At 41.3% G+C, this 26,961-nt stretch overlaps 1 protein-coding gene across 1 annotated transcript in view; it reads right to left on the reverse strand.

Moving 5' to 3' along the window:
• Positions 1-16,158: 16,158 nt before the first annotated feature.
• The window catches only part of COL25A1 (collagen, type XXV, alpha 1), a 106,831-nt gene continuing 96,028 nt past the window's right edge, over positions 16,159-26,961 (reverse strand). The window contains 4 exon segments of the mRNA XM_004695908.1: positions 16,159-16,323; positions 18,789-18,842; positions 24,049-24,102; positions 25,616-25,651. Coding sequence (XP_004695965.1) covers positions 16,159-16,323; positions 18,789-18,842; positions 24,049-24,102; positions 25,616-25,651 — 309 coding nt within the window.

A 26,961-nucleotide genomic window follows, 5' to 3' on the forward strand; every position in this document is an offset into this window, starting at 1 on the left:
AAATTAAGAAATCTGGGATCTCCTTGCATCTGTTTTTGTATGCAGAAATGCACACAAATGGCTCCCAGCCCCTATTTTTCCTGATGACAAGGATCTGGATCTGGTTCACAGTAGGGGGAGTATCTGAGCAAGTTGTTTCTCCTCAGGGAGACAGAGGTACCAATGAAGGAGGAAGTTAGGAAATGCGCACAGGCAGTCACTTCAGAACAGGGAGCCCCCAAACCCCAAGTCCACTTATCAGGCTCCCATGCCACCAAGCCAAGCCCAGGTGCCTGGGTCCCGCCATTAGTCTGGTTGGAGAACAATCCCAGACCAAACAATCCTAATCCCTTGGTGATGCAGCTGGTTCGAGACTGCACTACAAAGCTGGCCGCAACAGCTTCAGCACAAGTTCTGTGTGGCCCTGCAGGTGACCCACATGGCGCAGCAGACCTCTCCTGACCCGCCCGCTGCTCCCCTCAGCAGTGTACTTTGTCGATCTGCCTGCTCTGCTCCCTACTCTGTCTCCGGTGAAGCCTCTCACCACCCCTGCACCTCTAGCCTGTACCCAAGGTCTGTATGAATAAATAAATCTTAAAAAAAAAAAAAAGCACTAGGGCTGTCTGGTACATGCCAACAGTAGCTAACCCAGTGCTGCCTTGGAAGTGAGGGGAAGGGGCTGATTTCCCTAAGGGGGTCCCCACTGTGGAGTGGAAACTCTTGATTATAGAGCAGGAAACAAGACAGAGCCAAGTGGGGAGGAAACAGCACCCTCAGCTACTCCTGTTCCTTCTCTCAACTGTGCTGTGGGTTCCTAAACACCATTTCCTAGATTGGAGGGGGGGAGGAAAGGGTGCAAGGGGAGCCCTCCTGACCTCTGGGAGGCCTGTGTGCCACCTTGATCTGGGCACCTCACTTTATGGGGAGGCCTTGTAGAAGGAACAAGGGCTTGCAGGCTAAGAAGCTGAAGCTGAAGCTGAGCCGTTTCCAAGTGGATTAGACCTGTGGATTTAAAATGTGGATATTTGGGCAGTGGGTGGGACTTATTTTCAGGCAACATATTCTAGCTCCCTGATTTCAAGCTTAGCAATGAATGAAAATATACTTTCCTTAGCTTCCAAATGTCTGTTCTTTTGGAAATTCTGGATCCATTCTGTGACTGTAGTTCAGTAAACACACCTAGTCGTTAGCAAAGGTTGAGGGAGAAAGTGCAGGCTGTTCTCCTTTCGTGGCTCTTTCTTGTAATATTGGTAAATTCAAGCAGGCTAATGCATTCTGCTTGGGCTCCCTGGAAAAACAAAGTTGTATCTGTAAGGTTTTGTTTTAATTCTCATGTTGGTTGAGATTGGGACCTGTAGAAACATTTAGTAGGCTTGTTTGTTTTCTGATACTTGAAGAGAACATTATCTGAGAGGCAAGACTTGGATACTAAGGAAATAAAATTCACATGAGTGGATGAGAACTGGGGTCACCCGCTTCACCAGAAGAATGCGCACCTCAAATTCTTTATCGTGTATGAGTTTAGGAGGAAACTGGGCCTCAGGGCATTTAAGGATACACAGTTTTTCTGGGCATTCGGGGCCTGCCCTCTGTTGGTGAAAAGAGTACTAAAATGCTATAAAGATGATGGGTCAACTGTGTGCTGAACAGGTAGAATCAACTGTCAGGGAGAGTGACCAGGGTTGACAAGGGAGATGAGAGTACATTCAGATCCTGACAAAAAACAGGCTGTAGTGTCATAGAGACGAAAGAGTGTTTAAGAGGGTGACTCAGGTCACCTGTATTTAATGCTGCTTACATGTAAGGGCAACAACAGTGAGGGTAGGAAGGTGCACTCCTGTGGTCAGAACAGGTAAATGCTCCGTGACTTTAGTGGCGGCTCAGTCATTCATCAAGCAGTACATGTAGCAATGGCGCAGACCACATGGGATGACTGATCTGACGTGGTGGCAAGAAGAGTCACTCAGGTGTGAGGAGGTTTGATTTCTCAAGAAAGAATTCTAGAGGAAAGGTGAGCTTGGAGGGGCATTATAACCACAACAGTATCACTTTTGTAACAAGACCACCATGGGAGGTAACATGACAGGCACTGTGCAAGAGTCAAATAAAATCTTTTTGTGGACTATGTTTAAATCAGAAGACAGGCCAGGGTTTTCATGAACATCAATAAAGCTTTATAACAATACAATTCATTACCGATGTTTGGATTAATACTGTCATAATTACACACTTTATACATAGTGAAATAAGTCATAAATAGTGTAAAAATAATTCCGAAGATCAACTTCTCACAAACTAGGAACCCTGAAAACATGTTAAAAAAGCAAATAAAAACAAATTAGAAAGTGAACACAATGAAGTTATCTCCAAACTGCAAGTCAAAACCATTTGTGTCTTTTGATTCAGAAACATTGGCTGGAGATACTACAGTGAAACTGAAATGAGAACTCCAACAGGGAGATTTCAATCTTTCAATTATTTACACTATTGAGAAAAACAGGTTTGTGCCATATTTACAGCATTAAGATACAACATATTCTTAGAATAATCAATTACATGAGACTGGCCCACAAAACATTAAGAAAAATATGCAGTGTAATACTTGCCAAAATATTTTTTTTGCACTTTCCTCTTCTTTTGTGTTTCTGTGATTTTTGACAATATAAAAATAGCTGCACATAGAGATGAACTTTAAAATGTAAAAAATACAAATAAAAATACAATATTTTCTAAAGGAAAATCCGATACATACATCTTTTTAAAATGTTAAGTTGCATGAAACATTTACAACATTAAAAGAATATTCACATAAATGTCAACAATGTATAAGACATTCTTTTATGAATCCAATTACTAGTATATTTCTGAATTATGTGAGAATATTCATTACCTTTTTGAGAAATGTTAGTACTTTCCTTGTTATCAGCAAGTCAGATGTAACACATCAGATGGAAATCTCCCTACCCCCAAAGGACAGTTCTGTCATTAAGTAGCCTAGGGAATTTTGTACATTTAAATGCTGTTTTTTTTTTTTTAAATCAGAAATTTCATGTTAGTACTAGCTTAGGTAAAATGAAATCCATGAAAACTAACATTAGAAGAGTATCCCTGCTATGGCAGAAAATAAAACTAGTCAATATAAAGGTATCTCAACAAAAGTGGGGGGAATCAGACTGATGTCCCTTCCATTTTCAATCCAGCAGAATCAAAATTGGTGAATTTTGTTAATTTCATTAGGAATAAATGCTTCTCAACAGTTCAAGTCACATGGGATTGTTTTCAGCCATTATTTTTGAAAACATAAGAATAGGTTGCTAAGGACTTAGTCTTTCTAGGGTAACAGAGTTTTGTTTTGATAAAAATTTTTAAAAATCATTTTTGGCAATGTTAAATATTAATGTGATTTTATTATCAAGAAACAGAAAAATAAGGTTTCAAATATCACCATCAGTATATGTCTATTATCTTTCATTTGAAGATGCCACCCATCATACAAGCATAACATTTCTGGGTAAGATAATATATAATGGCAAAAAATGAATGAAAAGGGGTGTTCACTTTTTATGCTCTAACAGCAACATTAAAAAAGAAAACTTAGAAATTCAGCACATTTTCTAAGTGACAAAAATGTTCCAAAGGTAATGAGAGGCATGTTAATTTGATCACATTCCAAAGTGTATTTCCACATAGACAAAGAACTCGTAGATCGCACTATTGACTATTTAAGTTCTCATTGTCCAATCAGAACATCATCAAAGAAAATAAATTCAAAAACAGACTTTTGGGGGGTAGAAATTCAAGATATCCTCACATTTTCTAAAATAAAAAGAAAAAAATCAAACACAAAAGTCCTCCAAGACTACTTCTCATAATGAAAATGAAGAAAATATATTTGTATGTCAGGGATCCCCATGAACATAGGCATACTTGGTAACACACTGCTTTTATAACACTTAGATAAGGTCAAAGATGAGAGTGAAAGTTGATAAAGGAATCTGGTATCTGAAATGAAAGTGAAAAATAGGAGGATCCTCCACACATCTCTTCAGACACTGCTTTGTTTTTCTTTTACGTAAGAAAGACTGGTCGGTGAATCATGAGCATAGCAAATTCATGAACTTTAAAAACAAAATCACACACTAACGGTTTAGGAATGCTATTCAACAGAGAAACACAATTACCCATAGTAGAGCTGCATTGTCCATAATGAAAAAAGAAAAGAAATACATTAGCACCAACATGAATGAAAAACAATTTACAAGCTAAAACACAAGCCAATTTGGCATCCTTAAAAAATGCTTATCAAAAATAGAACCTGACCTTGACTTACTTTCAATGCATCTTGCATCTATGTTTTCTCAATCATATCATAGTAAAAATGAAAAGAAAGAAATCTTGAAGAAAAATATGTATCTAACAACAGATAGCAACAAACGTCATCTATTAGTTCACTTGGTAATTCTCTATCCTGATGACAAAATGGGTAGCCAAAGTGGAAGATTACCTCTGGTGTCCAAGATCCTGAACAAAGAGGAGGAGCACCGTTCCTTTATTTTTTTCCCAGAAAAAAAGGGGAAGTTCAAAGCTTACAGCTTCCTTGAATGATGGAGTTAAAATCAGTGTGATCAAGTCAGTTATAGAACAAAAACCCCATACACAGAAAGGGCACACCAGTATCTGACAGGGCTGTGTTTTGGTACGTAAAATATTTCTCTTTCAGTGTTGAGGTATTTATTTTTTAAATCTGTGCAAGTTTTAAGATCCATCGTAACACCTGTTTCTATTACAGGAAGAGAAAGCAAGCAAACACTGAACCTTTCTCAGGACGGTAGTGTTTTCCTGAAGAGACTGTAGTTCATACTTCCAAACCAATTAAGACACATTTCGTTCAGACACTTAACAGTGCCTTTTCCTAACCATGCCTTAGTTGGAATAGGTCCTCTTCTGTGTTAAAAATGCCAAATTGGCTTCAAAGTGTGGAATGTTACTAGAAATGTTACCAAGGAAATTAACAGTTTGAGCATCCTTCCAACCTTGAAAAGTTAATGGAAATAAAAAAGAAGGCATTTTGTATAAATAAGCATTTGGTTATATCATATGAAGAGGTCACAAGGATCTTAAATCATAATGTGTATTGTCATAGGCCAATGATGAGCTACATTTCCCCTCTGATGGGGAAAACTTAAGCATGAAACTAGAAATTTCCCCACAAAATGGCACTGAGTCGGGGGAAGTTATATTGTTTCATGGGCTGAAAGAGTGATTACTTTTCATTGATGATGCTTATTCTAATGTGACCTTTCCACTTAGAATAGCCATTTCAAAACTCTTTCCAGTGCAAAGAAAAGCTAGGTAACTTTTTTAGCGAGTAGGTGAAAAAATACTCTTTATGACAACTATATTTCACAGTTTTCTGAGATCTCAGATTTGGTCTGTGGAGAAGAGGATAAGATAAACATTTAGAAATGTAAAAAAGATAAAGAAATCTAAATACAAACAAAACTTATATCTAAAAAGAGCTACAATAAAAATAAGTTAATACTATCTAATGTGACCAAATCTTAACATTATATTATCACTATGTTATAATCATAATATGAAAAAAGTTTTAAAAAGTAATGAAAAAAAATCAGATAATTTTGACACTTTTACAGTGACCTGAATGTGGAGCTGCTTTTATACTCTCCATTATTCAGAACAAAAGAAATGAGCAAAAAGATCATCTTGACTGTTATGCCAAGTTATGACGATGTGACCTTTTTTTTAAGAAAAAAAAAAAAACTGTTCAGAACAAATGTATTGAAAATTGAAACAAATCTTTTCTTAACATTCTGGGACTAAAAATAAAGAACAGAACAGAGAAGTCCCAAAAAGAATGGAAACATCTTCCTGTTTCTAGAAGTTTGTTGAAACCTTGAAATGGGTTGGGTGTTGGAAGGCAGGGAAGCTCTCGCATCAGCTTCCGTGGAGGTGGAAGGGTGAAGTCCCCATCTTCAGGAACTGTCATTTTGGCAAACCCCTTCCTGGAACATGTTATTTCTTCAACATTCTGAGTGTTGCTGAGATGGACGCCCTTGGTATCAGGAATAGGGACTGTCGCTCCAAGAATCTCCCACCCAAAGGAAATGCTGTATTCTTCTGTTCGTTTCCAGAAGCACCACTATTAACACTGGCTGGAATCCAGTTAATTAAAGGTCTGCAGCCCCGGGTGTCTGCGTCTATAAACCTCTTTCCTCCTTGGTCACAGGAGAGCCAGCGGAGGAGGCTCAACGGTCCTCTTGCTTTGTCTTCACCGCCAAGGGCAGCCCAAGGACAAACGGCTTCGGCAACCAGCCCAGCCATTGGCATTTCAACGGAGGTGGCCACGTGCGCCCACAAAACTTGGAAGTTGTAGATCAACAGTAGGACAGCAACTCCCTCAAAATACAAGACCATTTGTGTGCGTGCTCTCTGCCACTTTATCTCTTTTTGGCAATAAGCCACGGTGTAACCCCCTTGAGATGACAAAGGAAATAAAAGCTCAGGCTTGCCCCCAAGGACTTGGCAACCAGCATGTTAGCATCCAAAGCTGCCCCCCAAGTCATGCTGTTTTAGTGAGTCCCCGTGGGTGGCGGGCACCCGAGTCAGCGCTCAGGGCGTTGGGAGTAGGGACATGAGAAGGGGTTTGGTTGTCAGGACAGTGCATTTCCACAGCTGGGTTCCCTATTTGGTCATGAGTGCATGTAAACTATTTTTGACACTGTTTGTCCATGCAGTTAGCAAGCCCAAAGTAAGGAAATAGCAAGAAAAATCATTGTCTATCACTGAGGGGTTCATATAAACACATTTCTTCACATAAGATATAGAGCTACTGAGCTGTATTTTTTACGAGGCTTCTCAACGGTTTCGCCTATTACCCAATTTCAGATGTCAGTGAAGAAACTACTGCAAACAGGTAGAAGCAGCTAAATGTAAACATATCTCAGACTTGTAAAATCTGCAATTTGATTCTCAACTATAAATATAAAAAGTGGACCGTTATATACACAACTTCATGCTCGGAGGGTTAGATTCATCACTGCAGAAAAACAAACAACAAAAGACATTGAATTAGTAGTCTAGGATAAAAATCCCACATTAACACTTATTTTGAGAAAACTGGTAGAACCCTGAACAGAGAGCCGGCTGACGTGTGTCCTATGTGTAAATTTTCTGAATCTACAAGATGTCATTAAAATTTCCATACTGATTCAAGCTCAGATTCTTCTCCTGCTGAGAAATTTGTGGAGTTTGTTAGACACTCTTCTGGGAAAGCAGAAAGTAGGGTTTTGTTGCATCTGCGCCATCACCGAAACACATGCCTTACTTGAACTTGCATCCTTTTTTCTCGTGAAAAGGCACCGTGGGTGTGGCCAAGGAGGCTGTCCTGGCTCCTGACTCCTGCTCGCCTGCCTCCTCACTCCTCCCCACCCCTCCACCCGCTTCTTCTTTGCCAGTCCTCCTCTACGGGGATGCACCAGCCTGCCCTCAGTTATCCAAGCTGCCCACAGCTCCCCTGTGAACTAAGCTCCCTAAACCCCTCTTTTGAACAGGCGGTATTAGTTTTCCTAGAAGTGAAGTCAGAGTTAAGGGGCAGTGGTCTTTAAAGTGTAGACAACAGATCTTAACAGATGTTGACTTTTTCTTAAAAACAAACAAAAACCAGTTTATTGAGAAAAAGAAATTTCATTAATTGAAAACATGCTTTTCATTTCCTCTCCAATAACAAAGATGCCATATTGAGTGTACAAAGCCATGTACTTTGTCACCTTTGGAGCTGGAGCTCACGTAGCCCTTGGTCACGCCATGTCACATCAACGGCCAAGACTGTGTAGAGGTTGTTTCTCCACTTATTTCAGATTTCACGTGGATGCACAGTGGCGTACTATCACCTTTGGCGGTAATCTACAGAATTTTAAGGATTCTTTTCCTCTCCAGATCTTAAAGCTTAATTTAAGAAAATCTGTCACCTTGCTTTAGAAAGTCTCTATAAACCTGTCAGCTCTCCCTGGCAAAATAAAAGTTTAATCGAACATTAAAAAAAATTTTTTCCCTATTAAATCATTTTAATCTCTTACTGAGGATGATTAAGATGAGAGCTTAAATAGCCCCTACATATTTTCTGCCATTTATTTGCTGTGCAAAAGACACAGTGAGCCGGGACACCATTACTCTTCAGTTCTAGTTCAGTAACTATTCTAGCATTGATAAATTTAGAATACTGAACTATATCTAGAAAGAACAGTAATTTAAACAAAAGTCAGATAGCTTAACGTTAAATTAGTGTTACTGTATATAGCAAAACAAAAGGGACAGATAAGTTAATCACTAGAATTTAAATTTACTCTTTTGCCACAGTCTGAATTTTCACAAACTTACCACTGTGTTGTCCAGGCTAATAGCCATAAGTGTGTTTTATTATAAAGGTGCGCCATAAGTCAAAGCAGGACTAAGTAAAAGCAATCTTTCTTTTCTAAAAGTTATTTAAAAAATAATTTTATAGCTCAGGGAATCACATAAGAGATGACAGAAGATTTCATTTTCCTCCTTGCTGGTCTACTTTTGGGGGAGGGCTATTGGGAGAGTTTGATCACAATGATTTACAATTTGAGGGCGCTGGGGAGTGTGGGTTGTGATCCTGAAATTTTTACCAGTGAGTTATTCTTTGTACGGCAAGATGCTGGATAAATGTGATCCTTATTTCTACGTAGAACACTATCAGTTGCATGGCAAAGTGAGTATTTCAAAGTGAAATTTTTGAATTTCTGATGCTACCTCATGTTACCTACCATAAATGGGTCTGACCATTTCATGAACGGGAAGACCAGAGGTCCTTGATGCTGCATATTAATAAATGACTTTTCAAAAATGAAATGACTTAGAGGGAGCCCTAACTGATGTGAGCACTGTCAGCCAGCTGGATCAGCTGAACTTTTCACATCTCCCTCTATGTAAGAGGTGCCGATGGCTGGATTAAAAAGTCATTGTAGTATTAGATTACAGGTCAGAGGCTAAAGATTAAATAATTCCAGCTCAGGTGGTACAAAAACATGCTGCCAGCAGGAGGATCGTTTCTGCGGGTGAAGCAGAACATGAGCGAGTCGCCCTCCGGATGGCCACTTGACCCCAGACGGTCGCAGTGGAGCCTCTGACAGCCTGAAAGCGGAGCATGGGAAGCTGCTAAATAAATGACACTGCGGAGAGAGAAGGCTTTCCCTTCCCTGCCAAGGAGCGTGAAAGTGATTGGGCAAGGGAATGGGTTATACAGGATCTCACCAAGAGTTGGTGGGGTGAGAGGCAGCTAAGGGACTCAAGTTTCTCCTAGTCTTTCTGCCACGCTGCATCATTTTGCCTGACCAAGGGATCATGTCTGACCAAGGTGGTAAAGTGAGCCTCAGGTGCTAGAGACAGCGCTTCAAGGTGATCAAAGCCTCATGTATCTCCCCTAACTCATCTTGCCCTGTGTAGTATTCCTTTACCTTTCTGCAGACACTTGAGGTCCTTTGTAATCAGGGTCATACTATCCTTGAATAAAGGTTTGGTCTTGCCCAACAGTTCTTTTCCCTCCTTGAGTCCTGTCATAGCTCTACACTGTCCACTTCCAGTTCCGTTCCCATCTAGCTCTGTGCCTTGTATCACTGAACCTCTCATGACTCCCGTTTCCTCATTAGCATCAGTAAGTATAACAGCACCCCAGAAGGTCATTGTAAAGACTCCCCTCTATGAAGGGACTTATCACTTAGCGTTTGTACCTAGAAGGTTCTCTATGGAGGACAAGCTGCCTTCCGTACTGAATACAAATTCAGTGGCTAAAGAGGCTAAAAAAAGCTGGTATCATAGAGGACATCTAAGTTGATATCCTAAGCAGACTGTCCTAAGAAAACAGATATCGGTGAAGGAAAAAAATAAAACATGCTTCTATTTTCTGCTTTCTCAGCTGTGTGCTGAGGCTGACAGGCCTCTACCATGTATTTGCATGCTTGCCTCAGTACGTAGTTATACACAGAAAAGCTATCACAGCGAAGAACAGCTTTAACTAGTAGCACAAGGAGTCTCTTGCAACACAAGGAAATCAGTCACCAGGCACTGGCCTTTTCCATTCCAAATAAGGTCTGATAGCAAAGGACCCTAAGTACTCATCACTTAGACACTAGCAGGGAATATATTCATTAGAAAATACTCTGGAGAAGAATCAGCTGGTGTTTGTTTTAGTTAATTGTATTTTTTTTCTTACATCATTATATTCCCCATAGTTCTACCACACTGTATCACCCATGGATCAGCATTACAGTCCCTTGCTTTTTAATACCCAACTTTCCAGTTTGTTAGGTCTGTTCTCAATGGAAAAGTCTAGGCCAGGAGACGAGAAAGAGAGTGTCTTTTTAGAAATAATTCCGTAAGGCTTACCTTTTGCCAACAGCCAGGCATGGGTAATCCATCTGGTCCCTGTTTTAATGAAAAGAGTAAGAATTCCTCAGATTGCACAGAAAGGATTAGATTTCCTAACTCATGCTCAAAAGCTTAAAAAGTGGAATTTATCCACGAGGTGGCCTATGTAAGAGGCATATTTTACTAATTATTAACTCCCCATAGATTACTCAGTGTTAGTTAAAATGAAAGAATTCAAGTCTTTTTCAGGAAGTGTACACATTTTGAAAATATATATAGTAGAAATTTGTATGTAATTCTGGGAAAGTAATTGACAAAGCATAGTGATCTGCTCTTTTGCTATGAAGAGTACTGTACTATTTCTCTTAATTTTGTTAAATTAATAAATAATCTCAATAAAAAATCAAAATAAGTTCTCTTCCTGTTCACTATAGTTTATGGTTAAAAGCATTGTAATGATGGATAACCAATGATGAACATTTCTATCTGAAGTTTACAGTTCTTCACACACAGTTCTTGTTTTTCTATTTTGAAAGCAGGCATCATAAGTACATTCAATGAACTGAGTTAAAATATATGTTATAATAAAAGGTTAATGAGGATTTATCACTTTCTATTAAATTCTTCAATAGTCAACAAAATCTGAAAACAACAAATGATTCTTAAAAGTCACAGAATTTAGTTTCATCTAGAGAATAGGCATTCTTCAGATACAAATGATATCAGTAAGGCAGAAAGAGTTGGTAAATTAGTTGGTCATGCATATGTTTTTCCCCATCAAAATGATCGTAAAATATTATTTTATTATCAATACGAAACAAACAAGGAAACAGAAAAGATACTGCTATTTTCTAACTGTGGTTATTGACTGAAATATTTATCTACAAATACAATCTTTTACATGATTGAGAAACAAACTTAGCTTTAAAGAATCATGCTCAGCACTGAAGAATAGTATGAGAACATGCAGACCAAGTATAACCATCCACACCCCCATAAACATTTTCCTTTATACCTCAGAAGATATGAATATACTTTCTTTTAAAATGTTAAAAAAAAAAAACCCAAAGCCAACATTTTGTAATACCTTTAGAAAATATTTGGGAAAAATTCAGCAATGCCAGATTGGTACAAGGAAAAGGATCACCCGGTAGAATCTTAGATTTTAGTATGAGGAGGATTTTGAGGTCATGCCAATGGGGATAGGGAAGTTCTTTGTACTGTAGGAAAGTGAGTGTCAAACGGAGAGACCATTAAATCAAAGGTTATATGAAGAGAAGAGGATTTGGGCTGCAGACTATTATGTGCTCAGAGAAGGTGGGTTTTCTTCCCCATGGGGTCTAGCAGCATGCCCGGGAATCGGAATCGGTCAGCGCTTGGCCTTGAGTCAGTCAACTTGACCAGAGCTTAACTCTGCAGTTTGACTTTACCTAACGTCTGCCAGAAATGTAGTGCAAGAGGCAAAAACATCTTTCTTTTAGATCAAAAGAAAAAAATGTCAACTTAGGGGTGAAACCCAAAGTTATGCCTAGCAGTTCCTTTACATAGATTTCCATGTAATTTCAACGCAATCTCTAAATACTTATTGAGCAAGCAAATACCCCCAGAGCGCAGACATGGTGAGTACGGCAGCTGTGAGGACGACATTGGGTTAATCCGCTGCCATGGTAGAAAGGCATGCTAGCTCCTTGGCGGTACTCGCCGAAGGTGCCTTTCGTGCACATGCATGTAGTATGTTTATCATGTAAAGCTTCCTCCAGACCACTTTACACTGATAGCGATGAATGTGTCAGAAGCACAGGAATGGCATGCAGGGCGGAAGGAAAGTGATACTGTACCAATTGGCACGGGGCATCCAGCCCATCCAGGCCAGGTTGGCCCGGCTCCCCCTTTTCCCCCTTAACGCCTCGGAATCCCTGTTTGTAGAGATTAACTCATAATGTTACCAACACAAGAATTCACTTAGGCACGAGATCTGCTAAAGAAATAAGTACAGTAATGAAAGGCTGGGAGAGGAGCAAGTGCGGTGGGAGACGGATCACCAGTGTCGCTGCACAGAAGGAAATGGGCTGGACACCGTCCTCTGCTCAGGGCTGGCCTGGGAACGGGGCTTCTTTTTGAGGATACAGAGCAGCCCCCAGTTCCTCTTTGACTCCTACAGTCATTTTCTGGTTGCAAGTTAATGCTTGAGTGTTAAGGAGCCAGCCAGAGTGGGTGTCCAGAGAGCAGGTGTGGGACCCCCGGCAGCCCCGGGACACCCTGTTTCTGGCACCTCAAAGTAATGCCAAAGGACTCCTATCAGAACCTCCCCCTGGGGCCGCCCATCCAACTTGCTCTTCTCCCCGCTCAACCCTTCACACAAGGTTCTGGACACAGAGTTCCACAGGTCACACATACCAACGGGCAAGGTGCATCTAATCCAGGGGCACCCTGTTCTCCTTTCTCCCCTTTAGGCCCCTTTTTGCCTTTCTTTCCCTTTTCCCCCTGTGGATACAAGGGTTTAAATCAAAGACAGGTATTATCTGTGGAGGGGAGGAATGGGCACTCAAGAGATGGTAGCCAAGAAAAGTCTGGAAGGACATTGACCACTGTGACCCGCTTGAGGTGAGGCATCATATCATAAAAGACAACTCGTACTTTCCGAGTGATAACGGATTCTGGGCAGTGATAGGTAGACTTCTGTTGAGGATGGTCAGCGAGATGAAAGGAGATCCACGACATTGACACGTCAGCCCCACCCGGACCAGGAGTTTCTGCCACGGAGGACAAAAAGCTGTGTGGGAGCCAGCGAGGCAGATGAAGCTCACTGGGCTTCACCGGGCTTCAGTGCCAGGGGGCAGCTTTAGTCCCGGGACTGGCACGAGCTTCTCTGAACCAGAAGAAAGGGGAAGGACATGTGCAGAGCCTGTCTTTTTGAAATTCCCCCACCTCTAGGAGCAGACTTTTTGTAGCTCTCATTTCGGAAAGTTGGTGATTAAAATATACATCTCTCTCTTCTAACATCCTTTTTTTTTTTTTTAGAAACTGAAAGCAAATATGTAAGTCAGGTAGACAACTTTTGGGACTCGGCTAACACTTCTACCCACGCCAACTGGAGAAACAGGCTTATGTGAAAAGCCAGGGATCTCCTTTCATTCATGCTTACTGATCTGATGCCAGGTGGCCACAACGGTAAATGGGTTTCCAGCTTACGAAGGAACAGGAGCCAAAAATAAATACATAAATTCTGTTCGAGAGAGGAAAGCAGCTTGGACCTAGCAGAGCCGTAACAGTAAAGATGAAGTAGGCAGGGTAATTGCAGTAGGGTGGAGCCACGGAAATTAGTACTTGGGAACCGAGGGCGGTGGGCGGGGCTGGAGGAAGGAGTGCAAGGGGGCCAGAGGAGAGGAAGGACTGCACCCCAGCTCGCTCCCATTAACGCGGAGCCTCCGCGCTCGTGCAGGGACACGGAGTGATGTCACTTGGAACACAGCATCCTCCGTGGCTCACGTTCACGTGAGCAGTTACTCGCAGCTAGGAGGCGGTCCCAGGAGCAAGCAGAACGGACAGAAAGGTGAGAGGATGTAGGCAGCACACAGACACTGGACGCCGCTCCACAGACCACGCTCACCCCACCCCCGAGCGGCGAAAGCGCCTTGTGCACCTCCAGGGCCCCTCAAACACTGCAGGGGCTCAGAAACACTTGGGTTTCTTTCATGCTGGGAAAAGAGGGAAGTCCTGTGTGGCTTATTTGATTCCGATAAGAAACAAAGAGCCGGGGAGCCCGGGTGAAACAAGAGTAGGTGCAAGAGAGAGAAGCCAAACAGATGAGCTGAATGAAGTGATGAACTTCTGGGTAGGACCCAGCAGTGGTCACCGGAAGGGAAGGGGGAAGAGGGGCGAGCAAATCACAGAAGGGGGAGAGCTGGGCAGGTGTGGACTTATCGGGTTCTCAGTGATGCACGCTTGGAACTTGCTTAGTGTTAGAAGGAGATGTTGCATTAGAGGGAGGGGGGGGAGGAAAAGAGGAAGGGAAGAGACTGCAAGGGATGTGTGTAGGTCAATTGCTCACACACCTCCTCTACCTCCTCAGCAGGAACTCTGAGCATCTTGGGGTGGGCTCCTTCCTCCCTGGAGGCCAAGGCTGCTTCACTAGGGTGGCTAACACCACACACCTGGTGTGTGGGCATGATGAACAGAATCCAGTTTATTCTTTGATCGACAAATCAACTCAGATCATTCATTCAGCACAAAGGTGCTGTCATACGATGTTGGCTACCAGGCAACGGGAACTGATTTTCAGTCATGTTTTAGGAAGCTTTATGGAAAACAGGCACTAGTGTACCCAGAAGGATGTCCTGGAGTTGTCATCTACCTATGTCATTTGGAAAGAAGCAGTGATTCCCTATGCAACATAGAATCATGTCTTGTGGAATGATTATGTGAGACTCTTGTTCATTTTTATCTCCCCAGGCAAAGGATGATATACACTAAGTGTTCACATTTAGCATCTAAATATGAAACTTCAGGTCATGGAATCTGGAAGATGGGAGCATTTTGGTATAGGCGATGAACACGCTGAGAATTAAATATGTAGCTTTATGTTTCATAATTTATACTGTAATATTTGTAATTTCTTGCGTGTTGAAAAGATTATTAAAATGAGTATTTACAAAATGGTGACCTGCTTTTGAGTAAGATTTTACTCAAAGGTAAACATAACATGTTTATATTCCTTAAACACACACAGCTTGGGCTAAAAGCTAGTGTGCACAAGTTATCTCAAAACATTTTATAGCTGGAATTTATATTCCAGAACAAGATGACTCTTTGTGGGTTTTCCCAGTCTTCCTGAAATGGAGATAAAATAGCAGCAAACTGAAGGGACTGTTAGGAGAATTAAGAGAATTGCCATATGTACGGCTCTTGGGAAAACACTTACGTCTTTATTATGTGATGATATTGATGCTGGTGGTGTTTCCCATAACCCCATTCAGGACTTCACTTACCAGTGGAAGCTAAGACATGTTTAAGGCCAAAAAACACACAGCAGACTTGATGCCCTTTGCGCTGAAAAGAATGCATAGGGTTTTGAAAACTGAGCTGCTACATAGAATAGGACATGAATTAATGAGAGAGAAAGAGAGAAGAGAAGGAGGAAGATAAGGAAGAAGGAGAAGGAAGGGGAAGGAGAGAAGATTAATAGGTAGAAAAGGGGAAAATTGAGTAAAAAAAAATCATAATCCAAATTTTGCTTTCAGACAAACCCTTTTGGCTGATACCGGCTCCCATACACCCTGGATCCGACTGTTTCTGAGACAGACCTAAACACTAACCTTGTACCACAGACCAGTGCCCTCATTTCTATATATCTACAGTGACTCAAAGGCCTCAGTCCCGCAGAGCAGATTCATGGATTGCTCAGTGGCGCCACCACCCTCCAGGTTCCAACCAACATTCTTAGGGCTCAGGACACTGTTTTGCTCCCTCTTTGGGAGTGGGTGATGACAAGTAGGACCTGCCTTAAGGGTCTGTGTGGACTTCTACTTTGTACAGTAGTGTCTGTTTTCCGCTGCAGATGTGTGCTATTTAATTTGACTTGGACATAATAAATGCCTTCCTTTTACCTTTTCAAGAATTCTTGGGCATTCGCTCGCTAATTTGTTGTCAGATCATGAAGAGATGGTAGCCTGGAGATCAGTGGCCTGAATTTTCTTCTTCTACACTAGATAGTGTGCTTTTTTTCTAGGGGTGCAGCCTCCTCCTTTCCTCTGTGAAGAACTAAACTTCTAGCTAAGGCATGAGTGTTTGGGGGCACTGGATGGAGAAAGAGTTGCACAGCTTAGACAGCAAAGCAGAAAACACGAGCATAGCAGCAGGCACATGCTAGGAAGGAAGGGTCACCTTCTCTCCCTTCTCTCCCAGATCACCCTTCTCGCCTCGTGGACCAGGGAAACCCTACAGAAGAGAGAAAGCAAACCTGAGTGAACTCTTGATGTAACAGCAGCAAAACCACATTTCAGCCAATCACTGAAGAAAATGCGAGATCTTCTATTTATCAATGCAAACGTCTAGAAAATGGCATGCTAACACAATGTCAAAACACAGGCAGTGTGGCATTCTGGAATGATAGTTTGCTGGCATCTCAAATATCTGAATACAAAAGCTTTCTTGCTTTTTCTCCTAAGAAATATAGAGAGGAGGGAATATCAGGATCCTATCTTTGTAGTGACTGGCATGGCAATGGAACAAATGACTTACCTCTTAGCATTTTAGTCCCATGTGGCTGATCATGCCAACGGCAGGCTGCTATTGTGACTGTGAATGCGGTGACATGTAGAAAGTGCCAGAAGAGTGTCTGTGTACAACCAGTGCTCAGAAAATGGTAACTCTGATCCCTTTTGCTACTGTTATCATTCCAACACTTAATACAGGATAAGCAGTGACATGCTCTGTTGTTACAGAAGTAGGTGATGGTGAGAGATATGGGGACTTTATGCTAAGAGAAAAAGACTGCATCATTCTGAAACGAGGCATAAAATACCATCTCTGAACAGTAGCAGGTGAAAGATTGTTTGCTTTTAAGCATATTTTAAAATAAGTTCAACTGCTGATGTGAACGGTGCATCTCAGTTGGACAAGTATTTTGAAGTGCCACTGACTATTAGCTATTAATTTTACACTAGGTTGTTATATTTTTTGCCTTTATGTGCATCTCATGCAAACTCTGGTGGTGTATTTTATATTGCTGTCTCCATGCACAGCAACAGAAGCGTCTGTATAACTACAAGCATAGAGAAAAACCAAGACATGTCTTGCTGCGATTGATGATGGAGACCATCAGCGTCTGTTATAACAGGAAGATGTTTATCGCATGTGTTACTTACATCAAGACCAGGCTCTCCATCTTTTCCCTGCCAAAGAACCATAGTAACTACATTAGAGCCCCTAATTTTCATAAAGAGGTTATGGTTTTGTGCCAGGACATGCAACACCAGCATTAAAACATCTACTTCAGATAAGTGAAGAAGATTCTCTACTGATTAGTAATACTAATTTCATTCATTAAATCAAGTGAAGTGACTGTTAAGGTTGCAGTTAAAAGTCATGAAAAGTTTTATCCTGTTCAGATTACACAGTCTGATTTCACGGAGGTTGAATGCTGACATCCAACAATAAGTCGAAAACAAAAAACACTATAGTTGCTTTAAAAACACACCAGCTCTGACAGAGCATGTGGACCCACGCCTCTTGATTCACTAACTTAGTGGTTAGCTCACAAATGCACACAGAATGAGAAAACTCTATTGCTAAATATAGTTTGGTTTGGCTAGATGCACATCTTGTCTGTAGATATTACTGATAGTAGGGGTGTGAAGGTTACAACTTAGAAAATACCTTAAAGTAACCACTGTAAATGAAAAGAGGCCCAAATAATACAGAGCAGGGATGGTAGCATCTCCCCCAACCAGCTTTGGAGGACAGAGGCTGAGATGCTACTGCGTCACCGGTGAATCTGCTCCAAGTCATGGAGAAGTTGCTTTGATTCCGTCAATTAAATTTTGAAATCTATTTCAAAATCATCTCTTAGCACTGAAGTAATCATGGCCTCGGCTTATTCTTTCAGTTCGTAAGAGTAGGAGGTGAGAGGTACATGTAAGGGCCAGAGGGGTTAAAAACCTAAGTCAGGGTAGAATTCTGTCATTTCCTTACTCCGCCACACTGACTCTGTCATTATCCCAAAGATAAAGTTCTGAAGGAGAAAGTCTGTGTTAGTGAGGATTTTCAGAAGCCCCCTGTCCATGCCCCATTTCTGTACGTCACTTGTCATCAAAGTGAGTTAGAGAATCAGAAGCTCAGTCATCACAAGTACCATTTGCGAAACAACTGAGCAAGAATAGTGTTAGTCAATAACCTATGAGCACAGGTCAAGTCTCAACAAGGCTGTTTTAAATATTAACAACGATTTAAGAAAATCACACATACATTATATCATTTTATATAGATAATATATAGCTTGTAACTTATATATTATATATATAAAGAATGTATATATAAAGTTGTTTCAAATAAAGCTTTCACACCCACTACTTTTGGTAGAGTGACACCTTCCAAGGAAGTGCAAGCTGTGGGTGTACAGTCAGCCGGCATAGGCAGGAGGGTATCCCCTGACACTTGGAATGCTGCTTTCAGGTCAGTTCTTTTAATCTTGTGGACAATCTGATCCTCTCAAGCTTGTGGGTGTACATAAACGGGAGAGTGTGACATGAGGCTGGACTTGTCTCTGAAGAACACGCTTCCACTGGTGTAGGGGGTTAGTGCATCATTCTCTGTGCCTCTAATGCCTCTAAGCTGTCCACAGGGGAAGGGGGAAGTGTCCAGCACAGGGAACTCTACGCTGAGGTTGGGGTCTGAGAACTCACAGGCAGACCGTAGGGCCCTCTGGGTCCAGGCTCTCCAATGGCTCCTTTTTCACCCTACAGGAAAGGCGAAGAGTTTAGATGATACATAAGTGCCTATATTCACATGCACACTTCCCCTACTGGTCTGTTAGTTGGGAGGTGGGCAGATGAGACCCTCATACACTCTTGGTAGGAGTATAAGTCAGTTTAGCCATCACAGAGAATGGAATGGAGATTCCTCAGAAAGTTAAACATTCAAAGTCCATATGATGTAGTTATCCCACTTCCAGATACTTACCTGGAAAAATATTCTAATTCAAAGAAATTTTTGCACCTTAAATTGACTGCATTACTATTCACAATAGCTAAGAGCTAAGAACCACCTAAGTGCCCACCTACTAATGAATGGGTAAAGAAGATGTGGTGTGGACACACGTATGCGCGCGCGTGCACACTCACACACACACACACACACACACTACTCAGCTATAAGCAAGACAAAATCTTGCCACTGGCAACAACATTGATGAACATAGAGGGTATTGTGCTAAGTGAAATAAATCAGGAATAAGACAAAGACTGCTCGATACCACTGGTATGTGGTGTGTAAAGAAAATAGATGAACTAAATAAACAAAAATAAACTTTGGACTAAAAGACCAACTAGTGATTCCTAGAAAGGAAGGCAGGAGGGGTGGGGAAGCTGGGATACAGGGGTCAGTGGCATGATGAAGGACTTTTAGTAGTGACCTTAACATTGTATATACACACGTGGATTCTCAATGCCGCACACCTGAAACTTAGGTAACATTATAATGCAATGATACATAAAAAAACAGCCTCTAGTTGAAATACCATTCTATCAAATGCCAATAAGCCAGGTGCTAGGCTGACTGCCAGTGATACCCAGCAGACCATCACCTTGGAGAGAAGGGAGAAATAAGTGCAGTTCCCCATTTGTGGAAAAAGATTTGCCTGTGCAGAAGGATGCACTTGGATTGTCAGGGGTTTTTTTGGCGTAAGTGTGAAATATTTATCTGTTACTAATTATTTTAAGTTGCTACATTTCTTCACAATGTAAGGCTGAAATGCATTCTTCCTCTTCTATCAAATGTCTTTTTTTTTTTTTTTTTAGCAAACCCTTCTTTATGGAGTTGTATTTACTTCACGGTTCTTGCAGGGACACACAAACATCATAACCTACGGTTCTCACTGAGCTCTGCACAGCAACATGCATGTTTGGGTGTCTAGGTCTCTGACTTTGTTCTCTGCACATCCCCACAGCTAGAGCATCATCTGGCATGTCAATATATATTGTGTAATGAATGAATCAAACTGAATCACCACCAGGTATGTGTTCTGCTTCCTTTCTGAGGGGAAAATGAAAAACTTTAATACCTGCCACTAATTATCAATTTTGTCACTCTCCCTAGGAGCCTATTTGTAATAGATTGCTTTCTTTTCTTTTATATTCCACATATGAGTGAAACCCTCTCCTTCTGACTTACTTCACTTCACATATTCCCCTCAAAGTTCATCCATGGGAACATTTCATCCTTTTCATGGCTGAGTAGTATCCCATGTGAAATATATACCACATATTCTTTAGCCACTTATCCGTTGTCCACTCCAACCAATAGAGTACCTTTTCCTCCATATTCTCAGTTATTTTCTTCATTTTTATAGCTTTCCTGGGATTAAAGGATTGTCTTGAATGCTTATAAAGACTCAGGGTACCAGTAGGTGACTTATGAATATGAAATAATTGTGATGAAAAAGAAAGAAGTCCTGCATTCCACACAGCTGCTGTTTCCAAAACTAAAGCATTGCTCAGCATTCAGCAAGAACACACTTGGAGAAGAGGTGAAATTATTCGGTGGCCAAATGGAAATGTCACCATCTCTTATCATAGCCCTAAAGAAGTTTAAAGGCTACTGACCTCTTCTCATGGGTAAAATGTCAAGTTCAGCTGATAAGTGTGAACAGATTTAGTATGAGGATGTACATGTGTCCCTCACATCGAATTCCAGATTCCATATGAGCAAATTTTTATTCACTGTTAACCTTTTCCTTTAACCTAATTAGCACTATCTCCTAGATGCACATAAAGTATGGGCAGAGTACAGAAAACACATGCTTAAAGTTTCTTGAACTTTACTACTGAAAGAGCAGCAACTGCATTCAGCTAAGTATCCAGGCTTTGAAATGCAAACTGATTTTAATTTGTATTTCAGGCCTCCCATTTTCTCGCTGTGTGGCCATGACTAACTTTCTAAAACCTTCTATGCCACAGGTTTTTCCCTAAGGATTAAATGTTACTATAAAATGTGAGCGTATATGTTGCAAAATAGTATATGCCACAAATAGTAGTGATCATTATTATTAAACAGTGAAAAATCTTGCTTTTAATGAAAGGGGATTGACAATTGAAAGAACATTAATTGAAAGAACATTAATTCCAAGTAAACTGCTCTCAGTTTGACCTGGCGGTGTTAATTATAATTTTTAAAATGATGATGGTGATTTGAGTGCTACATGGGTGCGTGCGTGTGTGTGTGTGTGTGTGTGTGTGTGTGCCTGCAGTAGAGATGTGGCTTAAAAGAAGAATTCATGTAAACTAGGTCTAGTTTGAAAAATCTCCATGACTAGTGTCTCCCTCTGCTGATGGAGTACCTCAGCTGTATTTTGCTTTAAAATAAACATACCATGGCTTATTGGAATTAAATGGTCACTGAAACATTTATTGAACTGCAGCACACCTAAGTGGTTGTTTTAAGTTAACAAGGATAACTGGTTTCCCTGGCTGGTGCCTGCCTCAGGAGCCCACCTTGACCCAATCTGGGCGATGAGGTGTTGGTGGTCACCACTGGGAGGCGTTAGCGAAAGGGACTCTGGAGGGGGCTGTACCCGGGAGGGGAGGCCTGGAACTGCTGCTAGCAGCTGGAGGTAGACAAAGCCGCTCATGGAAAGGGTGCAGAAGCAAAGCCTAGTGTCCCTCCTCTGGACATTTGGTCACAAAAAACTATAAATTACTTAAGTCTTTTTGACTTGGGGTTCTGTGTCTTTGACCCGAAAGCATCCTAACGGCCACAGTCTGAAAATGTTTTGGTATATAATGCTAACGCGGGGATTTGAGCATGCAACTTCTATTTCTGGGTGAAATAATTCCAAGAGGACCTTTGAGCCTTTCAAACTTAACACTCTACCGTGTTCTTCAGCAGTAAATGGCCAGATGACGCACTCTGCAGATGGCGGCCATTGAGATAACGGAGGGTTAAGTGCTAACACTCTTGGGTGAGGGGCTGACCCTTCTGCACCACACTGTCTCTCCAAAGCCTACTTTTTTTCAGGCTTCTCTAATCTCAACCAGGCGCTATGACTTGCAGGTCTACTCTGAGGACTTCTAGAAGGGCTCCCATTCCGGAGCCCTACCTACCTCTTTACGTGGAAACTCTTTCCAGAGAGCCCACACAGGACTCCATCAGTTAACTGAGCTGCACACTCCTGTTGGACACTCTGGGTGAGGGCACTCGGAGCGTATGGACCACAGCCCAGGGTGCTGGCTGACGTGCTGAGTAAATACAAGTGCAGCACTTAACACCACACGCCATCTGACTCCAACTATGCCTTCCAAAATTCTTAGGGATTTCATTTGCTCTCCTGGTTAATTCCGTCCCAGCACTGAGACCTGATACCCTTGTGACACTGTGGAGCTATCGGAAGTAGCAGCTGATTTACCAAACGGTAAACCCTCTTGAGCCCCGGGGCATTCTGCCAAAAGGTTTGAGATCGGCTGCTCCATTTTTAGCCCCCTACTGGATTTCTTGACATGATGCTTGGGTACACCAGCAGCTTCAGTCTCTCAGCTTTTAAATATAATGAAGGTGATCTTCATGAGGCACTAATCTGATCTTAGAAATCAAACAATGGCTGAGGCTAACAATTGATTCCCTTAGGGCTTACCTTTTTCTAGAGCATTCTTTGAGAAAGACAGCCTCCCTCATTATTGCCTGTACTGTTTGTTTTCACTTTGCCTCATTCTCTGGTTATTTCTTGCAGATGTTTTTGCTTTTCTCTTCAACCAGATTGTAAACTCTTATAGACCGAGAGAAACAGCTGTTTTCTTTGCAGAATTAAGTAAATCTATCTAGCTACTCATAAAAGGTTCTAAGATGATGAACTGACAATAATGACATTCAATTTACTGGCGCAAACTAGCAAAAGCGACTTTCTACAAATGGGGGGGGGGATGTTGTCATTTGCACTAGGAATCTGCAAGCTGTGTATATGACAACATTTGAGATGCACATATTGAGGGAATGAACTCACTTTGCAGAACACAGAATCATGGACTTGGAAGGTTTTCCAAAGGAACCACTCATGGCCTCCATTTTTGCCAATTACCTCAGACTGATGAAATCTCTCTGGTTTTCAAAGACCACAACCCACACCAAGGACCGGTGCAATGCCTCAGCACCTGCACTCCTGGGTTACTGCTTGTCCCCCTCTCCTGGATCCCAGGGAAGTTGTCACAATTCCATTGAGACACCCTCAACCACTTCTGAGTTTCCCAAGGTGAGGAAAAGAAAAAGAGGAAGAGGTTCCAGGCAGATGAGCAGGTCTGGCGCTGAGGTACATTTTTGTGTGTCAGCTATTTCTCTTCCACTCTGAATGCCTTTTTTTCCCCAAGAATAGGAAAACATGACCTAGCAATGGAGAGGTTAGTGAAAGGTTTTGTTTTATAATTCGCCGAAATTATTTCCTTATGGTTAAAGAAAGACAGGCTATTCTTATGCTTAAAAAAAAAAAAAAAGGAGGTGGAGAGGAGAACATAACTGTGAGGAGAATATGTAGGGTTTGTAATTTCCTTTAAAAAAAAGTTTTAATGTACTCTGAATACAGTAGCTTTATATAGAAGATTATCAACCAGAATATGTAGTCATGGAAATTTCAGCCCCCTTGACTTCAACTTTCTGGATTAAGGCCAGATGAAAATGTCTTCCGTATGGGTTAAGAAAGAAACGTCTGAGCTCTTTGCTCAAACCGTAAGGGTGTGCGTTGTTTTGATTAAGGCAGCCCTCTTCTGTGTTAATACTTGCCTCTTGTGTTTGCTCAGGGTTAGGCTCAGAACAGAAGTCAAGATGGGGACTTTTTCCACTTTCTATCAGATAACCCTTATTTCGTCTGGGAAATGAGCAGCTTAGCTTGGTTTTTAAATAGGATGGAACAGCCACACACTGATTTCCTTAGGCCACCGCTTAACCCTTTCAGGAATGACTTACTCTTTCTCCTTTGGGACCTGCAGGGCCATGGGGTCCCATAGGGCCATCTGTACCCTAAAAAAAAGATGAAAATAAAATAATATGAGCCATGTCCCAAGAGCTTCCAGTTATAACTCACCCTGGACTTCTCCTGGCACCTCAGAATGTCAGTGAGCAGTACATCTCCCTTTCAGCTCACTTTCTATGTGATTCTCAGGCCAGCGGTTCCCAAGGAACCCAGGAGAAGGCAGGAACTACATCAGAGCCGGCCTGGGACGTACACACAGAAGCTGTCTACCACACATGAATACATATTTCCTCCCTGCCAGAATGGAGCATCTTCACTTTGCCTTATAATCTTAAGAAGAAAACTGTAATTGTTTTTCCTGCCTATCACCTCTTTTCTATGTCCATCCTCCACCCCCACCAGGCTCTTGGAAGGCTTGTTTTCAGCTGCCTAGGAGGGCTGGACTGTTATACAAGTGGAAGCACATACTGAGTGAGAATAGTCTTTAACTGTTTGAACCAAACTTCCTTGGTTCTGTGGGGAGCAGCTGAGGACTTGGAAGAAATGAGTTTGTTCTGACAGTCTGTGCAGTGGCTGGGTCACCAGGCAGCGGCTGATTTAATCATAGTTGCCCCCTGGCTCCCTGTTTTGGGATTGGGATTTTGGTGGCAGAGGAGGTAACATCTGAATGAATATGGGAACAGTAAGGTCCAGTGAAAATAATGGCTGCCTGAAGCAGGTTTTTTGAATTGAACAGCTGAGAATTTCTTTTAGATTTTTTCAAATGTAGCAAGGAGTTTAAATATATTTGTTCATTTTCAAAAAGACTATGCTTCCATTCGCAGAGAATTTGTCATGATATTTGTACATATAGGAACTATTCCAGGACAACTTTTAGGTTATTCTTATTTGTGGTCTACTATCCTTGCTTACCCTATTGAATAAAGCCTTGTGCTATGAAAAAATTCAGCATTTCAACTTGTTTCACTGTGGGTAAATTCTTATCATCTGCACTGATCTTTCTCTGACTGCCTGAACTTAAAATTTGTCTTCAGGAGACTTCTACATTAGGAGGCATCAGCTGGAATTTGAGAGGGAGCTGTTAGGAACCAAAGAAAAGAGACAAAATGACAGAAGACAGACAAGTCATTGGGATGAACAGAGATTTGGAAGTTAGTTCCAAGGGAGAAGTGACATTGCAAAGATGGACATACCATAAAAAAGAAAGCTAGCTAAAACAAATTCATAGTATTTTAATCCCCTCAGGTGGCCTCTTCTCATGAAATTACAGCGAATATGCTTGGATTGTGGAAAAATTTGGGAGTCTATGATAGTGAAGTCCATCACTTAGCTAGCCACTCGCAGAAGAACCCTGGCTCCAGGACGATGTGCTGAGGCCTCTGTGCCCACAGCCCAGCTCCATTCATCTTCCCCTTCCCTGTGCCAACTTCGTCCAAGTCCCCTTTCTTTTCAGGCCACTGCACCTCTCAGCCGAGGTGCTTAATGGGGCCCGAGGGGCTGTCCTGAGGCACAAATCCAGAGTCGCAAAACATGTGGGAGCAAGTCAAGGGAGGGACTCACCCGGGATCCTGGCTTCCCGTCTAAGCCAGATGCTCCCTGTGTGATGGGGTTGGTAGCAGGGTGGTGGGTCACACGAATGACAAGAACAGAGATTAGTATGAGGTACCGATGAACAAATGCAACACTTCAAACAACAGAATACGCAGTCACAGGGTTCTGGGATGAATTTCACATCGCTACAAATTGTTAGTTAAAAAAAAAAAACAAAAACAAAAACACATGACAATAAACACCCCAGAGATGATGGCATTTTCATGCCATTTCTGTTCGACAAATACTTATACAGAAATCAAGCTACCAAGGTTTCGGAAGTGGGCTTTAAAGTAGTTTTCTGGAATAGTCACAGGTGATGAATTTGGGTATGAAATTCATTTTAAGGATGTATTACTCACAGTATATTTTTTTAGGTTTTGAAGGAAAGAAATAATGGTCAATCTTCTAAGAAAGGGCTCATTATAATAATCCCTCAAGGTTAGATTGCAGAGGTGAAGGCTCTAGTTTTGTATGTTAAAGTAGCTCTGATAGAACACAAAGGCACAATTTTTACATTCCAGGAGGATTTGACAGACCACCATTTTGCAATGTTCTGGGTTGTTCATAAGTGTTCACACTCGTTACCACTAGAGGGACTTCTAGGAACAGGAAACAGGCAGAAAACTTTTGGAAGCAAAATAACTGTCCCAAACTGAACTGGTCCTCAATTCACTTCAAATAATCCTTGCATTAAAGTCTTCGCGGGAAGTGCTTTAAAGATCTAATGTTTTCCTCAGGGAATGCATACTTTCTCTCTCTTTTTTTTAACCTCAAACTCTAGGGTATAAGATGATGAGAATTTTTTTTGAATTTTTATACATTTAAAAACATATATATATATATATTTTACATCATTCTTCATTTTGTACATTTTTTCATCTTGGCTGTAATGATGATTTGCATTTTCAATGCTTGTTTCAAGAACAAACACGATTACTTCTTTGATAGGACTTTTTACAAATACTAATTTTTAGTTCATTACAGACACGGATTAGATTGAAGAGTATTTAAGAGAGGCTGTGCCCTAACCTTCTAAATCCTGTTGACAAGGGCCAGAGCTGTTGCCTTTTGTTATCCTTCAGATGTAGTTAAAAATACAAAATCAAAGAAAAAAAATTGATTCCAACTATAAACTCTCCCCGTGGTGCTAACCTGTCTATTTTGTGTGGCTTTCACTCACTCTTTATTTTACAATTTACTCTGTGAAAGCCAACTGGGAGTCGTACTACACCAGCAAAATATACTTTTAGTTAGTGGTGATGAAAAATATTCCAAATGTGCATTGCTGTTTGCTGTTTGACTAGCTGATGTGG

The sequence above is a fragment of the Condylura cristata genome, unplaced genomic scaffold, assembly GCF_000260355.1.
Source record: "Condylura cristata isolate star-nosed mole 26May11 unplaced genomic scaffold, ConCri1.0 scaffold00021, whole genome shotgun sequence".
Taxonomy (NCBI): domain Eukaryota; kingdom Metazoa; phylum Chordata; class Mammalia; order Eulipotyphla; family Talpidae; genus Condylura; species Condylura cristata.